General features: G+C 57.8%; 2 protein-coding genes across 2 annotated transcripts in view; both read right to left on the bottom strand.

The window, feature by feature from the left end:
* Positions 1–21987, bottom strand: part of VOLCADRAFT_118754 (uncharacterized protein) — a gene marked incomplete at both ends in the record, with an annotated part of 34590 nt that extends 12603 nt beyond the window's left edge. The window contains 28 exons of the mRNA XM_002954504.1: positions 3385–3768; positions 3992–4075; positions 4570–4681; positions 5046–5216; positions 5574–5821; positions 6025–6233; positions 6667–6793; positions 7580–7781; positions 8229–8374; positions 8563–8733; positions 9038–9147; positions 9536–9659; positions 10143–10367; positions 10846–10995; positions 11458–11544; positions 12227–12803; positions 13171–13424; positions 14066–14188; positions 14398–14592; positions 14948–15142; positions 15585–15680; positions 15930–16172; positions 16539–16607; positions 16983–17102; positions 17504–17656; positions 18019–18177; positions 18652–19348; positions 21920–21987. Of these exons, the coding sequence (XP_002954550.1) occupies positions 3385–3768; positions 3992–4075; positions 4570–4681; positions 5046–5216; positions 5574–5821; positions 6025–6233; positions 6667–6793; positions 7580–7781; positions 8229–8374; positions 8563–8733; positions 9038–9147; positions 9536–9659; positions 10143–10367; positions 10846–10995; positions 11458–11544; positions 12227–12803; positions 13171–13424; positions 14066–14188; positions 14398–14592; positions 14948–15142; positions 15585–15680; positions 15930–16172; positions 16539–16607; positions 16983–17102; positions 17504–17656; positions 18019–18177; positions 18652–19348; positions 21920–21987 (5499 nt within the window). The remainder of the gene's footprint in view (positions 1–3384; positions 3769–3991; positions 4076–4569; positions 4682–5045; positions 5217–5573; positions 5822–6024; positions 6234–6666; positions 6794–7579; positions 7782–8228; positions 8375–8562; positions 8734–9037; positions 9148–9535; positions 9660–10142; positions 10368–10845; positions 10996–11457; positions 11545–12226; positions 12804–13170; positions 13425–14065; positions 14189–14397; positions 14593–14947; positions 15143–15584; positions 15681–15929; positions 16173–16538; positions 16608–16982; positions 17103–17503; positions 17657–18018; positions 18178–18651; positions 19349–21919) is intronic.
* Positions 21988–25311: 3324 nt separating this feature from the next.
* The window catches only part of VOLCADRAFT_95366 (uncharacterized protein), a gene marked incomplete at both ends in the record, with an annotated part of 24930 nt that continues 22917 nt past the window's right edge, over positions 25312–27324 (bottom strand). The window contains 3 exons of the mRNA XM_002954505.1: positions 25312–25659; positions 26151–26237; positions 26934–27045. Of these exons, the coding sequence (XP_002954551.1) occupies positions 25312–25659; positions 26151–26237; positions 26934–27045 (547 nt within the window). The remainder of the gene's footprint in view (positions 25660–26150; positions 26238–26933; positions 27046–27324) is intronic.

The following is a 27324-nucleotide window of genomic DNA, read 5'->3' on the forward strand; positions in this document are numbered from 1 at the left end:
GGAAACTCCACGCCTGGGGTTGTAGAGCCCGTCGCCACGCGGAAGGGATGGGACGAAGCGCACACATAGCCACCACCGGTGTGGGCGGACGTAGATTTCCTGATCCGCTAAAGAGCAAACCTTCAGCGTCGCGCCCAAACCTCGGGGATGAGCTTGATGAAATACGTCGTCAAGAGGACATTTAGTGTTGTAGCTGCAGGGGCAAGCTTGTTGGGTCCGGGGTGGGCGGGAGTTGTTGATCCGCTCCGGAGAAAGCAGGGGGCATAAACTGCGTCGCAGAAGCCCTCGAGGAAATGCCAGTCTGTGACATTCCAGTTAGCTATGTAGGATAGCTGTGAGTTGCCTCCACCAGCGGAGTCATGCCTAGCGATACCGGGACATGCGCCGCCACTAGCACTACTAAAGGTGCTTCAATAAGGTGGGCTAACTCTATGGTGCTAGTGCTATATATTCTCCACTGCACTCTACCCGATGGGTCTCGCTGACGAGCCGAAGGCACAGCGGTGTAGTAACAGAAAGCGCGCCGAAGGCGCGGGACCTGTTTTGTTGATCAGCGCGCGCTGAACAACAAAAACAAGATAAGCTAACCAGCTTAATGCGCGCAATAAATGACGGCCCTGAGGACACGGGCCGTTGCGAAACAGTTAGTCTAACAGTTACGCATTGGGCCTTACGCCCAACTAACCCAGCTTACTTACGCAAGCTCGCATTACGTCGGGCACACTTGTAACCTGCACGTCGCGCAAGCGGATCCCAGAGAAGGGTATGATGTGTGAAAAAGGGTATATCTTCACCCGTGGCAGCTACCCTGCGAAACCCTGCCTACCCCGGTAATTCGGGGCACCCTCGTCCAGTCACCCTACTCAACTTCTCAATGGATCGCTCAGGTTCTGCACCCACAACAAGTATCCAACGGAATCTAAACCGGGTCGACAGCGGCCCAACTCCATGGTCGTTTCGCAGGTTACCTTTATACCTGCATCGGAAAGATTTAGGACCCTAACAGGTCTCGATCCCGGATTCTCCCGGGTGCAGTGGTCGCGCGTTAACAGTGGTGCCTAACCTAAGTATTATATTAAGGTGATGTCTCCACGGAACTTAGACATGCTGCGACCCCTGGACGCAAATATACATGGAGTGTGTCGACATATGCAAGGAGGGAAACGCATGTTACAAAAGATTTGAGGTCGTGCAGGATCAGGGGAGAACAGCATGCCTGAAGCCCCTACACTCGCCTGCGCCCGCTCACGCGCCCATCCTTTACAATGTTGATCGCAAGCGGCCTGATACTTATTTCGGCATGCCTGTAAGCCACGGTGTGCTGTAAGTGCGTGCTGCTAGTGAGCAGGCAGAGAACAACGGAGTTTCCCCGTGCTACTGTGTGTATGTGGAGTGCGAGAGTGTACATTACAACCTGTGGACACAACTCTTCAGGAACCTACCTAACAGCGAACTGGAAGAAGTTATGTTGGGGAGCTGGGCATGGAAGGAAGTTAGCCCCATACATCCAAGAAGATGACCACAAAACTCACATCCGTACGTGCCCTTCCCTTCAGCGCACACAGCCCACGCGGGCCCTGCGAAGGAAGCTCAGCGCTATCTGAGCTCTCCCGTACCGCCCAGGGCCGCTCGCGCCGCCGCCTCGTCCACACCCTATCTCTATGATCCACTTTGCCGGCCTGCATGGCGCACGTGCAGCCTCCTAAGCAGCTTTTCCAATCCAATTCAAGGAGCATCATTTCAGATAGTACCGGATTTCCCGGACCATAATCCTGCAGCACCCATAAGCCATACAGGTTAGTGACAACTTTTCACCCAACACGAGGGGGACACCATTTCTGTACGCAACAACGCCTGGACGAAGTAACCAAACGTGAAAGCACCACCACCATATTTAGCTAGGGGACGAGAACACGTCATCGGCTGCAATGTGAGCTAATGGACACCGCGTACAAAGGCTGGGCGACGGGAGCGATGATGCGCTTCAGCATTGGCTTGTGTTTCAGGCGAGTCGTGCAGGGTCGTGCCACGGCAAGATGGTGCACATGTGTGCGCACACCTCACCCAGCATCGAGACATGAAGGGTCATAATGACGATGACCCGACCACGCTCACATCCCGTGGCGATGCTCTGTGAGGGCGGCATAATACGCATCTATATTATAAGTCCTATAAGACTTATTACGGCAACTATTATAACAATTCACGGCCGGCTGCTTTGCAGCCCCAGCCCTATAGCCGCGTTATACCAGTACACACACACAAATGCGCACGAGACGCATCGATCACTCGACCCCTGCAGTCAGTCCTGAACAACATCCACCAGCCTTGCTGGTGTGTATATCACACAACTAGTACCGGACACCAGCCGTCCGTCCAGATTTCACAACGCCTGGCGCTCCGCCGAGTAACCCAAATTGGGGCAGGATGTACAAGATAAATAAATATGCGCACGCAATACGCTCGCTTGCATAGGCTGCTGCTGCAGGTTTATGAGGGCCTATGCTAAACGTCGCAATTCATGCACCACCGCATAGACCGCCGTGGGCGGCCTCGCAGCCACCACGAACCCCTTCCCCTGCCCCCTTGGAGCCCAGTTTTTCGAGTCCCGTTTGCTCCGGCGCAGATCTAACATCAGGCCTCTGCGGCTCGCACGTGTGGTTCTTCCTGCCATTCATGTATCATAGCTCACCTAGGGATCGCTGCTGAACTTCGCCTCGCGCATTTTCCCAGATAACTATGCAACTTCATCGCGCTCGGCGGCGGCGGCGGCGGGAAGCAGGTTGTGCGGCAGCGGTGTTCGCGACGTGTAAATGACCAAATGAAAGTCCGAGGGCTCCTGCTGCAGACAGCTCTCAAAAACACCCGTTCGTCTGGACCCAACTTCTCCTCCCCACCCATCCATACGTCCCCATACGTCCAGAATGCTCTCGCCATGAGAACGCCCAGTTTGTGCCCAACCCATGCGCATTCATTCATTTCGTGCTGCCGTCATCGCGTTGAGTTCAGTGTGATGCATCACCTATTACATGGATGCATTTTCTCCCACAGAGCCCCATTTACCAGCTTCGCCGTGAAACCCATCGAGCTGGCCGGTCCTCAAGGAGGCCCTGGAAGGCAGTGGCAGCTGCGGCTGCCATTGAGCTTGGACCATGTGCGAGACACGTATCGCTGCCCTGTAGCGACACCGCACAGCGACAATCCCCGTACATAAAACTCCGGCTGTGCAGCAATTATTTGCTTGAGCCGTCCATTCAATCGAGATTCGCGTCGGTGCGGGAGCGCAATGTGCAAATTTCCCTTGACTGTATCCCAACAAACCTCCATCCGGCACGGGGCCACTGTCTCCCTGGCAACCCCATGCTACTGCTGCTGTCTGCCCACCCCACCAGCACTGTGCCGGGACAGCAGCGCCTCCAGACCCCGATGCATCTCCCCAAGGCGGTGTTCCAACGCGGCAAACTGCTCGCCGGCCGCCGCAGGGGCCGCCGTCGCTGCAGCTGCCGCCGCCGCAGCGGCCACGGCATTTCCCTCCAATTTTTCCAGGCGCTGCTGAATAGCCCCCAGCTGCTCCGTTGCCTTCTCTGCGTGACTACGCATCACCGCCTCCACCTCCCGCACAATGGTGGATCGCATGTAGGTGATGCGACCCGCCCAGGCCGAGTACTCGGAGGGTTCACTGCCGCTCTGGGCCAGCCATCGCCCCGACTTCACTTCCTCGGGGCGCAGCAGCAGGTGCAGCACGTCGCCGTTGAGCGGCGCCAGCTCCTGGGGGCCCGTCGAGACGCGTGTCAAGGAGAAGGCGATGCTAAGCAGGACGAACAAGTATCAGGTTAACCATTATGGGAGGAAAAGGGCCAGCCCGGTCGCAGCAACAGGATGGCAAGTTTGCATCGAAAGAGGATGCCGCTGCCGGATGAGGAAGACAGCCATGTCTGTGCCCGACTGCCGGGCGCGGGGTGGCGGAACCTTGGGAAGGCCTCCCACTGACCTTTCTTCCCTTCCGCCTGATGAAGTCCTTCACGAACACCATCATGTGTGAGCGCAGTCGCATCACCTCGACCTCGCGGAATTCCTGTTGGGGGTGTTTGGGGAACAGCAGTGTGCGGCATATGAGGCCGTATGCGGGTGGTAGTGGCATTTCTGTATCTTCAAAGAAATATATTATTATTATTATTGAGAAGCGATCTCTGATCTGATCTGGCCGGCGGCGGCGACAGCAGTGAGTGGGTACTGGTGCGGCCCCTGCGCACCATGATCACATGACGCCACGGGGTTCCCAAATCGTGACGTGAGCTGGAGTATTGCGCGCGCGTCCGGGATATCTAGTCCATTTCCACTTTTGCAACTCTGGAATCGCACCCAACGCAAAATATTTAATTTCAGCTTGGGCCGGCAACGACACGCGGCGCGCTACCATACCACCAACACAAGCAGTGCTGAAGGAATGCGGCCTTCAAGTACTGAGTGCTCATCTAACAATGCACAAGCCAACAGAGGTTGTGGTATCCGTCCTGCCGAGCCCTGTCGACCTTGCTTTCCGCCCACAGAGCGCGACATGCCGCTCACCTTGACTCGATCGTAGGTGTCGTTCATGGTGGCAATCAACAGGTTCATGAACACAATCAGCATCAGCATTGCGTAGAACGACAACAGGACCAGAGAAAACTCCGGGAAGCGCCTGCGCGGGAGGGCCGGTGTGCGGTGCACATCAAAGACTCATTCGAACCAGGTGACCAATTATCTCACCGAAGACAGGACGCATACAACTATAAATATACATGATGCGGAGGGCTACTACGGCCCTCCGGTTCGTCACAGAGAGCCGGGCCGATGAAGCGGCTACTGCCACCACGCGGCAGCAGCAGCAGCAGCGCAACAGCACCGGCGTCAGCAACAGCAGGAAGCAGTAGGGGACCTGCGTGTGCATGTGTTTATGTATAGTGTGTTCATATATATGTCCATGGGTTAGCTGCATGGGTTACCAAAGTGCACAGGTACATAGCTCTCATGTATGTAAAGGTTCCCTAAAGTTAGTTACCCACCACACACTGCGCTCCTCGTCGTCCGCCAGCTGGGAGCTCTGGAAGTCCCCCAGCAAGACCGTGAATAGCTGGGACGTGTAGATGGCAGGCCGGTGCTCGGTCTGCTGACGCAGACCCGCCACCGCCAGTACGAAACCGCCGTACACCAGTGCGATCAGCAGGAAGAAGTACCTGCGGGGGCCACGAGGTTTTACTTGTGGAGAGGTTGCAGAGCACCGTCTGCGTCTTCTAAAACGTTGCGACGGTGTAGAGTATGGGGCAAGGAAGGAGGGAAGCAAGGCCCTTGGTGCCACGGTCACAAACACATGGCCACCCGTCCGAGAACACATCCCCTCTTCAGCGCTATTATCCTAATATCAATAGAAACAGCTGGTGCTGCTTGTGCTGGTACTGCTTGTGCTGGTACTGCTTGTGCTGGTGTTAACCCCAACCAACACCTTTTTGTGAATTCCACGTTACCATAACAGCCACAATCCCACATTCTATCATTTCCACCCTAGCCACTCCACCAACCACCCAACCGCCCACCTAGAGTCGCTCAGGATTTCCAGAAGCGCCAACACCGCCGTGCTGAGCTTCTCGGTAATGAGTCCAAACAACGTCAGCCGTGCCACGAACAGCAACATGGTCAGGCCGCTCAGGGCGGGCACCAGGTCGGTGGAGCGCCCCCGCCACACGATCAGCGCCACGGTCCACACCATGCCATGGCAGCACAGCTCCAGACGACGGCCAAAGGACACCCAGGTACCGAGCTGGGGGACACGGGCCTCCAGGAGCTGCGCGAGGACGGGGTTTTGCAAGCAAGGCCCGGCGCGGCGCGGGGTGGGGGATTGAGGGGTAAGTCCAAGGAGGGGAGGTTCATACAGGCGGTCCATATCTGGGCACGTTTGTGACTTGTTGGCTAGTGCAGCACAGGGGTCTGCGGCCCACGGGTCTTTTTGCTCGGGGGTTGGTGCACATATGCCGCAACCATGCTTACCCTTTCTATGAGCATGCTCGTGCTGAGCACCACGGCCACACACAGCACACCCTGGATGATCGGAATGCTGTTCATCCTCCCCAGATCCTCCTCGGTGCCGTTGGCCAGCGGCGGGTAGTTGAGCACCAGTAGAAAGAACGTGAGGAACACGGACGCCAACTGCAGCTGCACGGCGGCATTTAGGTACACCATCACCCGCCCAAAGTTGCCTGAGAAGGGGCGGAGTGAAGGGTGGATGCGGTTGGCAGTTGGCGGGCGGTATGAGGGTGAATGGGGCCGGAACGGGGCTGGAGTTGTTGGAAGCCCACGGAGGGTGCGGATGGCACGAAGCGTCAAAGCGTGAGCAAGGGCTGCAGGGCAAGGATGCGGACGCGGCGAGTAAGTCGGTAAAAGTCGGCAAAGGGACGGACTGATTGATCCCGCCAAGGGGAGAACGGAAGGGGAAAGGGAAGGGGCACACAACTAGAGAGGCGGTTGAGAGGGGAAAGGGAAGATGGGAGGACCGTGAAGGCGGGAGCGTGAGGGAGTTGAATGGAAGGCGAGCGACGGGCAACAAGTTGAACGGCAAGTCACAGGCATGCGCACAGACTGCATGGTATGGCGGCGCAACGCGCGATGGTATTATGGCACTAGCATACTTACTCCAGTGGAGGCCGTACATTGCCCGTACAATGGCGTAGTGGAACCAGGATGATGGCGCATCGGCGTGCACAAGCGCCGTCAGGATGTCGCCGCCGTCGGATTGCAGCAGGCCCAAGATGGGAAATGCCTGCAAAGAGGTTGGATAGTATAGTAAGAAATGGTGCGTGGAAAGCCAGCGGCAGTGTGGCGGCACATGCACGTGCGCGCCAGCATGTGTTGTGTTTTCATTGATGTGTGAAACAGGGGGGTGTATCTTCGCCCGTGGCAGCTACCCTGCGAAACCCTGCCTTCCCCGGTATTTCGGGGCACCCTCATCCAGTCACCCTAGTCAACTTCTCAGTGGATCGCTCAGGTTCCGCACCCACCACCAGCATCCAACGGAATCTGCCGGGTCGACAGCGGCCCAACTCCATTCCTGATCGGCTCGCAGGTTAACTTCATCCCAGGTCACCACCGTCCATCAACTAGGGGTGCTATGCCTTCCGCCATCGGAAGGACTTTGACCCTAATGGGTATCGATCCCGGGATCTCCCGGGGGCAATGGTCGCGCCTTACCGTAGTGCCAGACCCTATTGATGTATAAAATGTTTTCATTCATACACATGCTGTAACTGCATCTCGTACTCGCGCTGCGTTTTGAGGTACGCAATCTTCCTTTAAAAAGCAGCAGTGTTTGATTGTTTGTATTAGGTGAGCCAATATATAACATGCGAATGTGCATGAACCTGGCCTGGACTTCAGGAACCAAGAACGATTTGGGGCCCCCTACATAACCGGGGAAACGGGGGGTAGAGATCTCCATCCTTCACCCACAACGTAACCCCTTTGCAACCCCACAGCGCACGTGTCGGCATGGGCAGGTGGCTCCTGAAAATCCCCACCCTGCCTCATCCCCACCCATTCACTCACTCACCAGCACTGCTGCATCAATGGTCCCGGAGCGCGCCTTCTTGGCTAGGCTCATCTGCAGCCCGAGCCTCCTGGCCTTTTTCCGGTAGTACAAGGCCTCCAGGCGCTGCCAGTAGGTATTGAAGGCACCGTCCAGAAACACCCACAGGTGCGCCGCCAGGTACACGGGCCAGCGGTGAATCAGCAAGTTGTTGCCGATAAAGATCCTGTATGGGCCCGAAGAAGGTACAGGAGATGCAGGCGGTGAAGGAAATAAGGGGAGGACGTGGAGGACGACAGGAAATGCGGGGCGGAGAAAGAAGAGGAGGAGGAGAGGGCGAAAGGAAGTCGGAGGGGGATGTTGTTGTGCAGGACAGATCTTTGGAGGGGCAAACTTGGCAGCGGGCCGGCAGCAGCGAAGGCAGTGGAGGCGGCGGGATGGACAGCGAGTCGGCAGCGGCGGTGGCGGCGGCCACTGGGTTCCGGCATTCCATCCCACTACAACGGCGATGGAAGATAAGCGAGGCGGCATCATGAAAAACGAAAACTAAGACGACGATGAGACGCCTCACCGCGCCCTCGCCCCCATGTGCGACGGGCCTAGGTGCTTCTTAGAGGCCGGCGGGTGCGGTGTTTGGGGATTTAGCGGCTGGCTTGCTCTTGTCGCATCCTACCTCAGTAGCTGGCGGATGTACGCCTGTTTGGCCTTCTCCTCATCCGCCACCTGCACTTGGCTCTGCTGCTGGTCCCGGAGCCAGCCTGAGGACTTGGACTCCAGGGCCCCCTCCGCCGCCGGGTTGTCCCCCCCTTGGATGTATACCTGTGGACAAGTTAGGCTAGGTTAGGTTATGGATAGGTGGTGGGGAATCACATGCAGATGCAAGGTGCAAGGTGCAAAGGATGAGTAGGGGTGCGAATGGAGGAAAGGACGCAACCGTAAGGGTGAGATGGGAAGGTAGGCAGCGGGATGGCGTTATTGCTCTCCGGCCTCCCCCCGCTGTTAAATACTGTGAGCCTTGCCTGCGTGTCTGTGAGCTTGTTGTCGTACGCGCTCTTCAGCTTCGTGGATAGCGGGTCGTTGAGCTCAAACACCGTGTCGATGAACTCCTTTGCCCAGGGCCGCAGAGTCACCCTGCCCTGGCCGTCCTTGTTGCCCCGCTGCCACATGATCAGCAACATCTGCACATACATACATACACACATGGGCGGTAGTCGCGGTGGTGGTGGTGGCGGACCTTCTCAGAAGCGTGAAGCAAACAAGGAGGAAGGAGACTGAAACACATCACTTCCATGCCCCGTATGGTGAAAGGGTGGTAATGGAGAACGAGATCTCGGAAACACAGACACATGACAAGGAGCAAGCATGTCGCGATACGGTTGAGGCAAGGTGCAACGTGCAGAGGGGTGGCGGCTCCCGGGTTCTTGCTCCAAGCGTTCCACTGCTGCTGCCAAACACTGTAATACGGTGCGCACATTTACGCACCTGTACGAAATGGTGCGTGTACTTGGGCACAAAAAGTCGCTCCGGGAAGACCTTGCGCAGCGGCCGACCCGGTCGGAAGTTGTTGTACTTGGTGGTTTCGAACATTTTCTCTGTCGGGTTGAAAAGACCAGGGCATGACCCCGCCCCACAACGTACAGTAAGAGGTTAGGTTGAAAGTGTAGTGTGCGGTGTGGGCCCGTAACGAAAGGAGCGAAATCTCGGACGACTTAGTGGCCCCTCTGTAAGATGGCCCCTCTACCAAGACCCTTTCTTACCCTGACGCGCCGCGAGAGTCAGATATCCGACTACTGCAGGGACGCACCCAACCTGGAGTACCAACCCCTCCAGACAGCACACCACCGCATCACACCCGCCCGCAACCCTCATCGGCGGCCAGCATAACCTCCCCCCCAACACCCACACCCGCACACACCCACACCCACCCCTCGCCCCGGGCAGCAGGACCCCCCATTCTGCCCCACCCCCCTAGTGACGCACCCTCCCTCAGAATGATGTCCACAATACGAGGACTGAGCCGCTCTTTCAGCATGTCGCGCAACAACACCGGCATAGCAACATTCAGCTGGTTGACGAACTCGGACCCCACACCGTCGGGGGGAGGCTGCAGGAGAAAAACACACATGCACACGCAAACGTGCACTTACGTACTCGCTGGGGAGTTTCACATGAGAGCAATATGTCGAGCAACTTCCAGAACAAGCGGATGCCTACGTCAGGCCATTATGGCAATAAGTGGGAGTTGAGTGCTTGGGGTCAGTTCCTACGAGGGTTCGGCGGACGGCCGGCCCGTGCTTCTGGCCCCCCACCCGCATGGGGATACCGCGGTGATCTGGCGGGGCGGGCCCAGCACACACGAGAGCCATGCGCCACATTCGGAGCAATCCTCGGGATCGACGCTGCAATTGCAGTACTCATCGGTGCTGAGGAAGCCGCTACGTACTGCAGGTGTGCCGCTCGCCAGGCTCGCCAACACGAATAAACACCGGGACAGGAAAAGGCCAGAGTGAGTGACTGACTGACAGAGTGACTGACTGACAAACGGACCTGGTGATGGTGACCCCCCCAAAACCCCCCTCAGCCGCACCTTGGCGCACTCCTCTATGTAGCCAATGACCTTGGCGAGGCGGATGCCGTTACTGATCAGCTGCTTCAGCTCAGGGCCCGTGAACCCGTGCTCGATAAGCGCAGCGAAGTGCTCCGGGGTGGCGCAATCCTGGGGTGTGGCCCCCATCTCCACAGCCGCCTTGTACACGCACTCAAACGGTACCCCGTAATCCACCAGCGCATCCACCACGTGCTCGTTGTACCCCTGCAAGGTGGATGTGGGAAGTTGTGGGGCGGTGAAGTTGGGTTGGGAAGAGGCGGCGTTGCGCCCCCCAGACGGTTACGACATAAGTCGAAGCAGCCAAATCCTGAGCCACGAAATTAGGCGGACTACTGGCGGGCTACGCGAGCGCAACAACTGGGCGCGAGCGCGAGCGCAACAACTGGGCCCCCTCCACCCAAGGATGGGCGGTCAGTGTCGCCACCTGCACACAACAGCAGTGTGGGCATCCGGAAGGGGGAACACGTACATATGGACATAGGGCGTAGCCCAGCTCCAGCCCCTACTGACACATTACATGCATGCATGCTTGCCCATAGGAATGGCATATTAATGCGTACCACCGCCTCACGGTCTGGATCATCAGCACGCTCCGACCCTGTCACGGCTCTCCGTTGAGTTTAGGGCCCCCAAGCTCACTTCCCTCCAAAGACCCACCGGGGGATCCCAACCTGCATAATACCTGGTTGAGCGTTATGAGCTTCCTGAGCTCCTGCTCCCTCCACGTGAAGTGGTTTCTGACGTGGCTACACTTGACGAGGTGATCCTTGCCGTACAACACGTTGGCGGATACCTGCAGAGTGTCCAGCTGCTCCAAAACGTCCTTGCTAACCTGAAAACAAAGAAATAACAACAACAGCAACCGGCAGCAGCAGCAGCAGAGACCGGCAGCAACGGCAGGAGTACACGGTGTAAAGGTTACAAGGCGGGAAACCTTAGGCGGACGTGCACCGCGCCGCAGCATGCCGCTGCATGTGGCAGCTGAAAGTTCCATCACTTGCCCGCTGGCTGTTCAGAACTCCTTGCAGTTGGCGCGAGTGCTCCGACGTGCCTCCTCCTGTCGAAGCCACTAAGTAACTGTTCAAGAGTGTGTGGCAAAGCAAAAGCACGCATAGGTGCAAACATCATCATCGCACGCCCCTAAGAAGATACACATATGTGCGCGTTCGTGCGTGCGTTCAGTAATGTGGTCCATGTACTACTACATACAATCCCCACGGCGCCGCGGCCGTGCGCATGTCGCTACTATTGTTGTCGTTGTTGTTGCTGCTGATGGTGCTCGTGTGGCGCTTACCAAGTTGAGCAAGGTGGCGCAGGCGCTGGGGAAGCGCATGGCCAGCTCCTGGATTAGGTCAGCCGTGATACCCGCCACGAAAACAGCCTTTGAGCAGGAAGGGGGTTTAGGGTTTTAGGGGGTGGGTGGGTGGGGGGCAGCGAAGATTGGGGTTTGGTGCGAGGGCGGAAACAAGCTAGGAGGGGCCGGCAGCCGGCCAGATGCACATGGGAGAGACCCCGTGGGGGAATACCTCTATACAAAAAGGATTTTACAAAGGAAAACCCAGTTCAGTTCAGGAGTGACTGTCTCACCACCAGGAACGCAAGACAACGGTGTGAAGCGGTTCAGTATGCAGGACTTGGGACGTTGAGCTTCGGAAAAGAGGGGGAGCTAGGTAATGTGCCCTGAATGGGGCACAGCCGCGTGGACTGCGGATTTGCGCGGCGTCCTCGTGCTCCCTTGTTTGCAACACACGCACATGTAGGCAAACGGGCAGTAATAGCGATAATAGTACAGTATGTCTCCCTAGTACAAATAATTTTTCCATTATTACCAGTACTGTGACAGCTATACGCGCGGAGCGAAGTTGAGGGCCAGGCCCCCTGCTGCACCACCACCACCACCACTATCACCAGTAAGCCCCCACAGGAAGAAGTGCAGAACGGCATATTTCCCGAGCCGAGCAGCGCACCGGAATCCCGCACATATCAACCCAACCCAGACTTCACTCTTTGAATTATCGCACACAACTCCCCCCTCCCAGCAGTAACAACAGTCACAGCCTCACCTTGCCATCCTTGCTGTTGGTCTCCACCCAGGACACGATGCTCATGACCGTCGTCTCCACGTTGTACGCCTTGCCCGCCTTGACAGCTGCCCACAACACCGGCCGCGCATTCAGAGTCTGAAGCGATAACCGGGCCCGCCGCCGCTTCACGTCGTCGTCCTCAGCCTCCCCCTCGTCACCATAGCCGTAGCTTTCACCTCCGCTTCCGAATCCGCGTGCGGCTCCACTCCCAAACCGAGCTTGACGGCGAAGACGATCGTCATCACCACCACCACCGCTACTTCCACCACCGCCACCGGCGCTGCGTCCACTCCCCAACCGTCCGCTGGCGGCGCTGACCGAGCTAAGCTGGCCAATGCTGGTGCCGCCAGTACTCAACCTTCCGCTGCCGCCCGATGTCATGAGGCTGCTCAGTTGTCCGCTGTCACCAGCACTTCCACCAACCCCACCAGCTCCCGCTGCACCAACAACTCCGCAATCGGATCCTATGCCCAGGCCCTCATCCCTGGGGGGCGCATCGAGCTTGAAGGAGACCTTAGGGGCGGCGGCGCTCTCCTTGGCGGCGAGGAGGACTTTCCTGCCGCGTCGTGGGAGAAAGACGGCGGGGCGAGGGGTGAGTGCGCGGGCAGTGACAACGGAGAGAAACAAATTCCCACCGAGATTTGATACATGACGGACATGACACATATGGAAGGCAGCCGGGTTGGAAAGTTGGTGATGTGAAACACCCGCTTAACAGAAACAGGAGGAGCTGCAGGAGGAGGAGGCGCTGCAGGATCTTCCCGGGGTGGTAGGTATCAACCGAATGCAGCGCACAACACCGTACAACGCCAAAAAGGGGAGAGGACAGAAGGTGGAAGGCTTACATGAGGGATCTATGGGATAATATCACCCAGGATGTCCTGATACAATCCCGGCCGCCGCTGCCTCGTGTATTCCCTCACCTCGAGTCGACACTTCCCCAGGCCATGGTCACAGGGGGCGCATCTGATGGCCGCGGCAGTGCAGCGGCGGCGGAGATCGCCGTCGACGGCCGCGTCACCGGCGTCGAGGCATCACCGCCGGCAATGGCCTGAGCCGCCACTGCGGCATTGGCAAACGGGGCCACTGGCACAACGGCAGTAGCGGGTGTGGGAGGTTTCGGCGGCCGCAAGAGATCCAAAAGCGCCTGCCGCATGTCGTCAGATTCCCCAATGGCCTGTGTCCGCAAAAGAATAACAGCACGTGGACGGGAAGCCTTAAAAATCAACAATCTGCATCTACTGTAACCGACGGGTAATACAGACGGGCAAAGCCAGGCGCCCATTCCTACCGGTAGCGTTGTCTTTGCAGGGTAATTGGAGGGCTTTGGCGATTACCAGAGGGGATAATGCGGGCCCGGGCACACGCATGCGGGCCCGGGCACACGCATGCGGGCCCGGGCACACTCATTCCCACCCAGGCAGGTGGCTCTGCTGGCGGGGAAGCTTATGCGACGTGACAACGTCAAACCAGCAAACAACATGGCCGCCGGCACGGGAACAAAGTGCAAGTAAGCCAGCATAAGTCCCCTCGCGGGAGATGCAGCGACGTGGGCTGGTGTGAGCTGGAAGGGCGGGACACTGGAGGGCAGTGCTTGGCAAGAGCATGATGTGGTGCGTAATGTGTTTCGCCCTCGGCGTAATCGGAGCGGATGTGGTGCAAGCCGAAGTTGCCATGAAAGAAACGAGTGCCGAAGGACACGGATACATGCGCCCCCAGTGGATACCTCGCCCCTTCACAGTTTTCGTGCCCCTCCCGCCCCCTCCCTCCCTCCCCTCCCCCTCCTCTGTTTCTCTCCTCCCCCTCTCCTTGCCCCACCTTCCCCGTGTCCATGTTGGCCACCAGCCCCACGAACTCCGCAAAGATGGGGAACTGCGCCATGTCGTTGAGCAGCCGCTGATCGGACTCCTCGAAGAAGGTCTTGATGATGCGGTAGCTCACCTGCGCGGCACAAAGTCGTGCAGGGGGCAGGGATTGAGACAGAGGGGTGGGGTTGCAATGCGACTGGCAGCCCAGCTCCCGGAGAGAGGTCGCAACGGGCAGGGACAGTGTTAGGCAGCAGCTGCCCAGCTGCCCAGTGCTAAGGAGCTCACACTCTCACACGGAACGGAACTCCCCTACCCCAGCCTTAACAACTCCCCTCAGACCACCTTTTTCAGGCCCTCAACCAGTTGCTGGTAGATGAGCAGCTTCACGCGGTCCACAGCATGTGCCTTGGTCATCCCCCGCTGCGACATGGCCATCAAGGGATTCACGGATTGAGGCCGCCCCCGGTAACCCCCCGTCTGCAACGTGGAGGGTGTCAGGCAGCGAACGAACCCGCGGACGTCCTCGTCGCGCATGTCCTGCGGCAGGGCGGCAGGTCACAGCGCGGGAGGGTGCAGGACAGGTGGATACCGGAGGCGGGCAGGGCACGGCCGGGAAGGGCGCAGGGGACCTGGAGTGGGTTCTCTCCTGTGCGATTTTTTAGCACGCACGAAGGAAGGTGGATTAGTAGATAGTAGATGCGGTTCGGTGGCGGGTTATGGTACTCGGTGACTGAGGATGGTGCAAAGAAAGGCAAAGGCATGGCGCGGCGTCACGCACTTGCACTCGCATTCAACACCCCATACATCACATTCATGGTCACGGGGCCACGCGGCCCACGGGGGGTAACGCGCACGACACAGCAATACACCCAACACACGGAGGTAGATGTACCTGCAGCTTGAAGAGCAGGCCATGAAAGAGAGTGGGGTAGGTGCACACGAGCGGCTCCAGGGTTTCGTGCCACTTGGAGTTGGCCAGCACGTCCGGACAGTCGTTGCAGATGCGCTCAATCATCATCTCCGTTAAGCTGTACTGATTGCTGTTGATGGCCAGAATGACGTACTCCACAAGTACGTCGTACCGTTTCTATACGGCAGAAAATAAAGGACATGAGAAAGCTCAAGCGGTTTCTTGGCGTGCACATCTGTATGGCACAGCATGTATTTGTGGTACGTACACGCGGGACCTGAGGGCCGATGCATCCATTGCATCAGCACCAATAGTAATATAGTCCAACACCAGGACGTTTTCAGGCACCACAAACACAGAGTGCCTAAATCCACTTCCCTTCCTCTTCATATAAGCATAGCACAGGAAAACACACACACACACCCGGAATGGAGATCTGACTGGCTTCGCCTGTGGGGCGTCCCGCCACAAGCTTTCGCTGCGCCCAAGACCCCATTGCCGGGCAGCCAAAGCGCCGCTAGCAAGTACCGTAGCCCACCCGAACAGCCTGGAGCTAACCCATCCATCTACCGACCAACCGCCAAAACTAACCAAAACCAAAAACGGTCCCAGCTCTCACCGCCTCATACAGCTTTCCAAAGTGGCGCCGGATGGTGGATGCCACGTCCGAGTTGTGCATGTTGCCGATGGTCTCAATGATGGCGGAAGTGAAGCGCTGTGAGGAGGCGGATGACGAGCAAACATAAAATTGACGACGAGGGGGAGAAAACACATTCGTTTCATACACCGCGACCTCCATTACAGACGGCCCACTCCAGGTCGCGCACCAAGACATACATACGCACACCAACATGTCACAATAAACTCCCTTCCACTTTGATCACACACCCACACACCCACACACACCCACACACCCCTACACTCACACACCCCCACACACCCTACACCCCTACACACAGGTCACCTGTGCTGGGATCACTGGTGCCTGCGCCGCAGAAGTCGCATACCGGGCAGCCTTAGACCAGCGCTGCTGCGCCCGAAACGAGCGACTTCCTTTGGAATCCTGCAGGTTGGGGCCATCAGGTCCACCACCACCACCACCACTAGTTGCGGCGACCGCCGTCGTAGCTCCTTTGCCGTCCTGCGTGCCGCCCTCCTTAGTCTGCTTATCCAGCACCACCGCCATCAGCTGCACAATGACGGACCTCTGCGTGCGGGTTGTCGTGGGACGTGTGCACCAGGAGGTGGCAGGGAGATGGCAGGTGTGGACAAAAAGGGGGTGAAAGACGAACCAAAGAACCACGAACGAGTGAAGCTGCTGCCAAGGAAAGAGTGTACAAGCAGCAAAAAGGGGAGGGGTGCTGAATGGATCATGTCCAGGAAGCAAAGAGAATCAACTGCCTCACTGTGTGTGAGGGAAGGAGGATGCTGGAGTGCAATGGTTTTGTTCCTGTGTCAGACCTGATTTAGCTCTGCGCACTACAAGGACAAGAACAGTCCACGCGACACGCCATCCCCCCCTCCTTGCCCTTCTCCTCACCACCTTCCATCCCCACCCCCCGCCCCCTCTCACCGGCACCTCATCCTGACGCTGCACCGCCAGCCGCAGCAGCTCCTGTAGGGACACCAGGGAGGGCGCCACCTGCACGAGCGCGGAGAGGGTGTGGGTTAGGGCGCTAGCGGCGGTGCTGATGCTGGTGACGTGACGGCGGGGCGGGGCGGGGCACGCATTAAGACAAGTTCCGAACGAGTGATATGCGGAACGGGACGAAGGGATGAATTGGTACTACAAGGGCCATGTGAAGTGGCCAAGTGGGGTTCACGCCACAGCATTGGGGAGCCCCACGTCTCCCTTCACAGCCCTCTCACAGCCCGTTACCAACCATCCAGACCCTAAGCTGGTCCATCATCCCAACCCCGCACAACCCGGTGTATCGTAACCCCCGCACCTCCTCCTTCCCCCAAGCAGCAGCCCCATCTCCCATCCCCCAGCGCCACCCGGGTTCCCCCTGACTACCTCAAACGCCGTTTTGCGGGTGACATCCAGCGCCTGCGGGTTCGCCCCGTGCTTGAGAAGCAGGATCACCGCGTCATGCGCGTTATGATTCACGGCACCGTGGAGCGCGCTGAAGCAGACCTGCAGGGTGAGGAGGGACCACCCACAGGCACACCGGGGGTCACACCCTCCTGGCCGCCCCAAAACCCTAAGGACACACGAAGGCAAGGAGTAAGACTTACAAGAAACAGGTGGGCTGTGTGGAAGTCGGCAAGCATGCAAAGTGCCCATGGGCGATGATGGCGATGAGATGTAACTCGACATACGTGATGGCGGCGGGGGTTCGGGGCCGAGCAGGACTCCTCTGCGGAAGAGCGATGACGGCGAGAGGGGATTCCTGGGTGCTGCCCGGCATCGCTGGCCCAGCCCCAGGGCGCCGCGCTCGCGCATCTGCCTCCCCCACCTCCACATCCTCGCTAATACCCCAGGCAGCCCCCAGGCTCTAGTGCGCCCCCGGCCCCCCCCTCTCCCCCGGCCCTTACCTGGCTGTCCTGGTGGTTGAGGTAATCGTAGCCGTGGTAGTTCTGCGGCAGAACCTCCGAGCCCGAGGTCTCAAAATCATACGGCTCCAGCAGCACCCTGACCATTTCCGTGTTGCCGATTGCAGCTGCCAACTGAAGAGGGGTACAGCCGTACTGCAAGGCAGGGTGTACGGGTGGGGAGAAAGAGAGGGAGAGGTATTTGCGGAATTTGCGGAAACCGGGGGCGGCGGACACCGGAATAGGGGATGAGATCTGAGCGAGCAGACCCAAAACAAAACGGCTGACGGCTTGCAGGTCACGGAAAAAAAATAAGGTTGAGAAGCCGCCGCTTACCAACCACTGCCCCCTATAGCCATATGGTCTGCGTCGCTTTCCGCTAACAGCTTTTGCCGGGTCGATCGGTAGTTTGGCAAGCCAATGGGTTTATCTATCAACAGCTGGTCCCGTCAACCAGACGCCCCCAAGCCCCGTCCCATCCCGTCCCGCCCCGCAGTCTCGTGCCCGGCTCAGCTCACCTTGTCCGTTGCGAACACTTCCACCCTCTGCCGGGAGATCAGGCAGGACGCCAGGCGGGCGAAATGGTGGTACCGGGACATCATGTCGTCCGGCAGCGCATCCGCCAACATCCCGTGGCCCAGCATGGCCACGAAGTGGAGCAACGTGAAGCCCGGGTCCTGGGAGGGATAGAGTAAGCCGCGCAGGAGTGTACACACAAGGTTTGTGTATGTATGTATGTATGTATGTATGTATGTATGTATGTATGTATGTATGTATGTATGTATGTATGCATGTATGTATGTATGTATGTGAGCGAGCGTGTTCAGATGTCGCAAACCCAAGCTGGGCTATACGATTCACACAGGCAGGCTCACGGCGGGGCAGGTTGAGGCAAAGCGGCTCCGCGAGGATTTAAATGTCATGACAGCTGTGGTAGCGCATCGCGCGTCTTTCCCAAAGCGACAGAAAGTGCGCACACGCGCGAGCGACCTACGCAGCCATCTGGGTCGCTCTGCCATGTGGGTTTCACGGCGGTGCTCACGCGCCACGCAGTTGCAGGCATGCATGATATGTCCCTCCGCCCGACCCGGCTCCCCTTCCCAGCCCCGCGACAGGGCTCCCCATCCCCGCCGCGCCCCACCCAGCCTAACCTTTGCGCGTTCACTAAGGAACTGCGGCGACCTGGCCAGCCGGTCAAGTTCCTCCTCCTCGTACATGTAGTCCGTACTTTCCGGTACGGCAACCAGCAGCTCGCAGCCGGAATGGTGTCGGCTGGCCCCCCTGGGCTCAGGGGACTGCTGCTGCTGGTGCAGCTGCAGGGAGGGCGGCGGCGGCGGTGGCGGCGGCGGCAGCTCCACGCGCTCCAAGCGCAGGAGGTCGGGGGTGCTGCCTCTAGGGCCGCCGCTGCCGGGGCCCGCATCGGCTGAGCCCGGCAGGTTGACCGTGGCCACAGGCAAGAGCCGCTGGGCCTCGGAGTCTTTCTTAGAAGGCGCTGAAGGACTGTCTTCGCCAACCGAAACTCCTTCAATGTTGTCAACGCTGCTGTGCGATGGTGTTTTTGAGCTTGGGGCCAAGCTGGCGGGAGCAACTGTTTCGCCCAGCGGTGTGGCTTCCAGCCGGGCTTCCTCACGAAAGCTGCTTCCCGTAGCTTTGGGTTGCAAGCTATCTATTATGCTTTGCAACGAATGGCGAGCAAGGCTGTCTGTTGATGGTGCTTGGCGGATGCCAGTCCCCGCCCAGCCCCCTGTTGGGGAAGGCAGGTGCGCTAGCTGTGTATCCGACGCGACGTCTGAAGCAGCTGCCTGTGTATCTGAGCGTCTGGTATCTGTCAGTTCAGTAGTTGAGGGCCTGCAATTTGCACAGACGGAAGCTCAGGAAATGCAAGGTCAGTCTAACTCCCAAAAGATAGGTTGCTTACTGCCTCTCTATGCCCGAATAATGTTCCCTCATGAAGGAACCGTTTTCGTTGAGCTTGAATGCTCATAGTCAAGCCAAGGCCATGGCTGAGCCTGTGGGGACACTCCAAGCGATTTGCTTCGATAGTCCACAAGGAGGTAAAACGATATGTATTGTATTACCGTCTATTCAAATCCGTCAGGTTCGTCGTAGGTTACAACTGAATGTCTTGAAGCAGTCACAACAGGCTTGGTTTCTATCGCCTGACTGCATAGTGGGGCGGCATAAATAACAAAAAGGATATTTCTTGCGAACGAATTTAGATGCTCAGTTACGATACCGTCAATCGAAGCATTCAATTAGCGCATTTTTCGTACTCCTCAACAAAGACTATATCAGTCAGAATGGTGCACACGTATGAAAATCTCTCGAGGCACAGATCCACAAACTTCACACGACAATTCCTAATGCATAAGTAGTTAGGACTAATCTGACCTGATGGGCCCAAGGGTCGACACCCAGAACCTCTCCCAGACGAAAAGCGGCATTGGTACATTACAAGAAGCTTATATGCAATTACCATCCTGCGTTAGCTCTCAAAATCTTTGCTCCGTAAATAGCACCACTGAAAACTGCTGTCCGGTACATTTCACTGCCTCCTGCTGTCCCAAAACGGAAATCATGCAGCACTACTAACTGCACGAAGACAATCATTAAACACGGCCAAAGCGTAATTCACACAACGGTGGCGCTGTTCAACCTACCTGACATCGATGACCATTGGGCCAGCATTGCACCAGCATACTTTGGGCTGTCTTGGCAGGGCCGTGGCAACATGCCCGGCATTGGCAGGCGCCTCACGGCATGGCAGGCAGTGGCGTCCACCCTTATGGTCGGAGCACTCATGGTGTGTGAACCCTCTGCGGGTCTGCAGCTTCCCTCCAGGAACGAGCAGCAGTGCTGGCCAACCGTTACCCCCCGGACAATGCTGCCGGTATCCCACCCTAATCCTTTCAAACCTCCCTGCATGCCGGCAGCAACACAACCCCCGACGGCAGGCGGCACCTGTACGGCCCCACTGCGCGGCCGCCGTTCCCAGCAATGAGGGCAATAATGAGCGCCTGCAGCATGTTGTGTTCCTACCGCCCGACTACATCGAGGCGGTTGTGTCGAACTGGACCCTGGGGATCACATGCGACTGGCGCTGGTGGATGTGGGCGTCGGGTTTTTCCAGGCTGCCTTCCTGGGTATGGCACTATTGGTAAGGCACGGACCATTGCCCCGGGAAGATCCCGGGATCGAGACGTGTCAGGGTCAAAAACTCTCCCAATGGTGGAAGGTAAAGTGCCATAGATAAAGGACGGTGATGATCTGGGATAAAGTTGACTTGCGAGCCGACCAGGAATGGAGTTGCGCCGCCGTCGATCCGGCAGATTCCATTAGATGCTGGTGGTGGGTGCGGAACCTTAGCGTTCCTCTGAGAAATTGATTAGGGTGACTAGATGATGGTGCCCCGAAATACCGGAGAACGCAGGATTTCGCCGGATAGTGGCCACGGGTGAAGATATGCCCCCCTGTCCCACACACCCCATGTGGGCCAGTCTGTCGATCCATATGAACACTTCTGCACCCATGCCCACTTCCCCCACCCATGCACATGCAGTGTCAGGCTGCATGTGCATGGGTGGGGGAAGTGCACACTGCATGTGCATGGGTGGGGGAAGCATACCAGCCGTTCCAACAGCACTTCCGCTTGTGTGTACTCATGTCGTGCCAGAGATCACGCGTGGCGGACATCATGCAGGCGGTATACATCGACACTTCCCACAGTGCACTGGGGCCCCAAGGATGCAGCATCCTGCATGGCGTGCCACACGCACATGTCCGGAGCTGCATGCACGCCTCGCAAGCGGCACCAGCCGCAGTCCACAGCACAATTAAACTGCTTAGAAGCGCAAAAAATCATTATGAAGGAAAGCTCGCGGTGACGCGGGAAGAAAGCAGCAAACAAAAGTAATGGCTTCGCTAGCTTGGCTGCTACGAGGACTCAGGGTCACTAGGTCACCTGCTCCTGCGACATGCCTGCGACATGCCTGCCACATGCAAACACATGGCTGCGTGGGGTTGCAGTATCAGTGAGCACTTGTCAACGGACGGCTGAAACCCCAGTTTAGACGACCTGTGTGTGTGCCTTCTCGACATATTTGCCACATTTGCTGCTGGCAGCCTTGTGCACGTTTAGCTCAACTTTGCATCCACCACAGCCGCCCGCTTGTTTTGGTGCCTAAAGACCTGCCCGACATCCCCGCCGCTCACTGCACAACCGCACCCTAAAGTGCACCGCGGTTCGACAAACTTTGTGCCGTCGACAGTGCCGGGGCGTGATACATTTTCCCTGCATTAACGTGTGTGTAAACGGATGTGATGTGATGTGTGTCCGGCCGTCTGAACAAGCTGTCCACATCCACTCTGCTGGCTTCCACCCACCCACCCACCCACCCACCCACCCACCCACCCACCCACCCACCCACCCACCCACCCACCCACCCACCCACCCACCCACCCACCCACCCACCCACCCACCCACTCATGAAACTCTTCCACACACACACACCGGCGCTTCCTATGCTGCAAACTGCACACTACCATTCCCCTTCACACACGTTCTGCACGGCAAGCCACTATCGCCACCGTACGGCCGGTCACCCTACGAAGCCGCAGTAAACGCAGCCAGCTGCTTCACCAGAAACTCCCGATGATTAGATAAGGAACAGAGAGGGAAAGCACATGGCAAGGAACACAAAAATACTGGAGACCTGACGCTTAAACCCCACCCCACCCCTGAGATATCTCCTAGCGTTTTGCCTGCAGCATGGCGGAGCTGACCTTTATACGGGCCACAATATGGCAGCTGCAAGGAAATGAGCCATGCCAGCAACAAAGCTATCATCCTGCCGTACCACCCGCCTAGAGGTTTCCGTCGGCCTCCCCACCAATCGGACCCCCCTGCCGGATTTACCTGTTACCCCCTTCATGTGTCTGTGTGTTCCTTCCTGGCTCTTTCACTCCCCTTGGCTTAAGTGATAAAGTGCAGTTTTGCAGCTCATGTTGTTGTGGGACCTGCTAGTCTGCAGCACACGACCTGCCGAGGAGAAGACCCTGGAGAAGGAGAAGACTCTAGGAGAAGGCCCCTAACGGCCGAGAGCGCTCCAGCCGCACATGCATCACTGAATCGGCCGCCCGCTCCCTCAACCAGCCCAGCTCAGCTCCCCGTGCATCCTCCCCCTCCCGCAGGCACTGCGACCAGGCTGCTGCTAAGAAATCCAAGCTGTCTTCGGCGGTGTCGTTAACTGTAAAACCACGCCAGAAGGATGCTCCACGACCGGCTGCTCTGCAGCTGCAGCTGTTGTTGTTGTTGTTGTTACTTCTGTGTTGGCCAAGTCAAATGTAACGCGTGTCCTGATTTCTCATGTGCGATTGAAACCGATAGCAAGGTGGGGCCGACCATGCCGTACGATATCCGTACAGTTGCTGCCCAAGAACGCACCTTAGGCCTCCGTGCGGTCGCTATCGGTGTCCCAGCCGTACAGCTTCAGTGTCACAGGCTCCGGACTCACAACATCGATGACGGTGTTTCCATAATGCCCCCCACAGGACGTGCATCACCCGCGGACACTTGGCCCGGAGAAACACCCCCGCCGCGTTGCAGGGCTTGTCGTACAAGAGCTCGACGACACGACATACCTGCTCCCATCGGTCTACATTCCACGCCGGGAAACAACCCCCGCGCCCCCGTGTGCCGCTGTCAGCACGGTCCGTAGAGCACACGCTTCTTAATGACCCCTTTGTACGAAGTGACTGCGCGTGCACCCTGTCATGCCCGCTGAACTGGGTCATACGAGGCTATGTCCAAGTGAAACCCGCCTCGCTATGGCACCAAGCGGCAGCGCCCCCATCCTTCTTCATCAGTGTTGTCGCTGAGGAGAGAGGGAGGGGGCGTCGAGGAAGGTCCACGCCAGAGCCTCAATCGGAACAACCCGGGCTTCCAAACAGCTCTGACAAGCGTTGATGAACGCTATCAGGCATACCTGAACCTGAAAGGTTCTGCGCTTACGGACATGATGCGCCCGCGTCCCGTTGTTCTCCTCAGACACAAAAAGAACAAGACACCAAACGCGCGAAGCATGATGCTTCCATGCCTTCTTACGTTATGATGCTTGCCTCAGCCGTTGCAATAAGTAACCAACCCCAACCACCACCGACCGCACCGATCTGCCGCACACGCACATGACACTCGCGCTAACAATCACTTCATTTGGACAGCTTTTGACACCCCGGCCGTGCCTTTGCTGCATTAGTGCTTACGGGTTGATGATTAACCATGTGCTGATACATGGCATGCAGCAAAGCATCCCAGTTGTTACCCTCGGCCAGCTTTCCAACGGACCAATATGCGATGCGATGCGTTCAAACAGCCCAGTCTGCTCCCGACCCGACCCATATTGACATGGGGTCTCACCAAAGAACAGAAACACGCGGTGCGCATGGCCGTACTGGGTGGGCACTGGTGAACACAACTCAGCCATGCCCACCCCACTACTAAGCGCGCCTCAGGAGGCACCCACGGCACCCAAACGCCGCAAGGGAGCAGCCGGGGAATGGCGCAGGGACCGTCACTACACAGACAGGACCAGTATCGCCGCAAGGTACACGGCAGGCAATCGGTAAGCAGGCTCGCAGTGGCAGGCTCGCCAACGGGGCCGCGAGCTCACACCACCAGCTCTACACCCCGATACAGCCCTCGCCCACAGAGAGCTGAGTCCCAGATACAACCCCACCTACGCATCCCATCTGTTTGTCTGTACCTTTGCGCCATCCCATCCCCACCACAGGTCCTTCCCCCCGCTCCGCCTCATTAGCAATCAACATTACCATGACCCGTAGCAGTACCCAAACACGAACATGCAATGTGCAATGATCCTCGGACGGGTCCACGAGCCCCGTGGCGCCGGCAGCTGGCAAGTCTGTGATTTATATATCTGTGATCACTGTGTCAGCAGCGATGAGGTTTCAAGAACCCCCAGCGGTGAAGTCGTTAGGTGGGTGCCATACCATTGAGAGCTATGTTGGCAGACAGCTACATCGATACAATCGCTGGATGGTGCGAGTGCGCATGAGAGGAGAGTGCTTCATTAACTTAGGGTTTTCCTTTTTAACTTCACCAGCACGGATGTCCCCTAAACACATCCCCACAACAGCCCTAGGCCGCCTGTGAGAGGGTTGCCGCAGCCAGCAGGCAACAAACCTCCGTCCCTCCATCCGAGTCTCTACCATCGCGCTTATCCCTGTTCACTGTACGGCACACCCTCTAAAGGTCGCCACCACCATCATTATTTCCTTACGCCACCTGTCTCGTCCAATTCACAAAAGGTAGGTGCTATGCGTGTTATGCATGTGCGTGCTGCACGCCACCACCCCAATCGCCTCCATGAATCGGGGCCCAGCCAGCACTCAGCCACCGAAATGAAGAAACCCCGCTCACAACCCCCCTCGCATGACGTGGCACTCCAGGCACACACATATATACACATACATATATACATACACATACGTACATACACATACGCAGGGGCTTCTGCAGCGCCAACAGGCCCTCCACAACACGGGTCAACCTGTCGACAACACGGGTCCCGGCAGGGTCCCGCAACACCCTCCCCCTCCCTCCCGCCTCCTCTCCACCCCACTCGTGTTCACTTCCCGCATTCGATCTCGTTCTTCGAGAATGCATCATCGTCCGCAGCGTTTCTTCCGAAAACTCTTTAGCCTTCCTGTCCTTTTCCAAGCCGGGGGCCCCCGACCGATCATGCTTTCCCTAAACCAAACCCACGTACACCATCCTACATCCCCTTCCCATCCTACACGCCAGCAGCCGCCTCCTTCTGCACCAGCAGCAGCTCAATCCCCCTCTCAAGCCGCTCCATCCGCCTCTCCAGCGCCCCCACCCTATCGCCCGTCAACCCCATCACCTCCGCCTCAACCTGGTCAAGCCGGGAGGATATGGCCGCCGTCTGCGCATCAGCACGCTGCCGTACCACCTCCGAAACCTCCCGCACAATCGAAGTGCGCATGTAGGTTATACGTCCCATCCAGGAGCTGTTCTCAGATGCGGGATCTGCCGACCCCAGGGTGAGCAGTCTGCTGGACTTGAGGGCTTCAGGACGGAGCAGCAGGTGAAGGGCCTCGCCATCCAGAGGCTCCAGACGCTGTAGAGAGGCGAGTGACCGCAGGGGTAGCAGCAGCAGCAGTGGCAGTGGCAGTACCATTAGCCGTAGTAGCAGTAGCAGTAGCAGTAGCAGTAGCAGTAGCAGTAGCAGTAGCAGTAGCACCCAGGGTAGTACCCCCAGTAACGGCAGGGGAAATTGGGCGAGAGAGGCGTTTGGGAGCGGTGAGGAGGGGGAATGTTATGGGGGGTAGTGTTGGAAAGTGACCGGCACTCATACACCAGTGAAGTGAGACTGCAGTACAAGGACCTCAAAGGGGTTCAGGCGCTTTGCTACTCATAACAGGTAGGTCAGTAGAGCCGTGTGTGACAGCTATAGCGAACGCAGCCTAAAGCTCCTCTTTTAGGGCCCCCCCGAGCGGTTTCCGAACACGGCGGCGAAGTCGGCAACAGCACAACATTACATAACATACCGTAATGCCGTAGGTACCGCATAGCACAACATGGCGGCCGCTCCCCCCCCCACACACACACCTGCGGCCGAGCGCCTCGTTCCATGAAGTCCTTCACAAACACCATCATGTGGGAACGAAGCCGCATAACCTCCACCTCGCAGAACTCCTGTATGTATGTACGTATGTGTGTACGTATATATGTATGTATGTGTGTATGTATGTATGTATGTATGTATATATGTATGTGTGTACGTATATATGTATGTGTGTATGTATGTGTGCGTGGCGCGGCCCGGAAGCAGGACGTTATGGGGAAGTGTGAGCGGACAGGGGCCGGATGGGAAAGGGGGTTAAGGGCTAAGGAAAGCGTGGGGCGACATTTTCACTACGGGCTCACATTACGAGCTCCGAAGATGCTGGCAAACCGCTTCCGTGCGTATCTATGGCTTTTATGCATTGCCGTACTGTACGACAGCCACTACACGGCCGCGCTACACGGCCGCCGCAGGATCCACCGCCTGTGGCGCTTCCTTGGCCGCTCCCCCGGACAAAGCACGGCCTCGCGATGGGGAATGAGTTGGACTGTTAGGATTACGTTAACAGACGGACAAAGAGACAGACTGACACACGGACTGGCACACGTGCTCGACAGGGAGCTGGCCGATGTAGCGGGCAGCCGTCTCGCCCCACCTGCCCCGCGGTGTCGGACCGGGTAGAGGGGCACGGCCGGGTACGCCAGAAGTCCGTACGTTTCCTCGTCAAACGTTTGTGCACCCGCTACACCTTTGCACACCACACACCACACGCCACACAAAGCCTTACGCCGCTAAACACACAGACACACCACCGCAATGCCGCTCACCTTGACTCGATCGTAGGTGTCGTTCATGGTGGCAATCAACAGGTTCATGAACACAATCATCATCAATATGGCGTACATGGACATCAGCACCAAGGAGAAACCCGGGTAGCGCCTGGGTTGAGGCAGAGGGGGCGGGCGGGGGGAGAGGGGGGGAGAGGGGGGGCAGCCGGGCAGCCGGGCGGGGGTAATCGTCAATATGCGCGTGCCCTAAGTAAAAAGCACTCGACCGGTCCATACTCAACAACACACAGCTCCACTCTACAAATCTCGCAAGGCAACCCGCATGCCCCCCCCTGCCCTCCTCCCCTCCTCCCCTGTTTTCCCCCCCCGGGAGCAATTGCTGCTTTACACGCCGGCTGTTGTTTCCTGACTCCGCACATATGCCCCGCAC

The sequence above is a fragment of the Volvox carteri genome (genome assembly GCF_000143455.1).
Source record: "Volvox carteri f. nagariensis unplaced genomic scaffold VOLCAscaffold_43, whole genome shotgun sequence".
Taxonomy (NCBI): Eukaryota; Viridiplantae; Chlorophyta; class Chlorophyceae; order Chlamydomonadales; family Volvocaceae; genus Volvox; species Volvox carteri.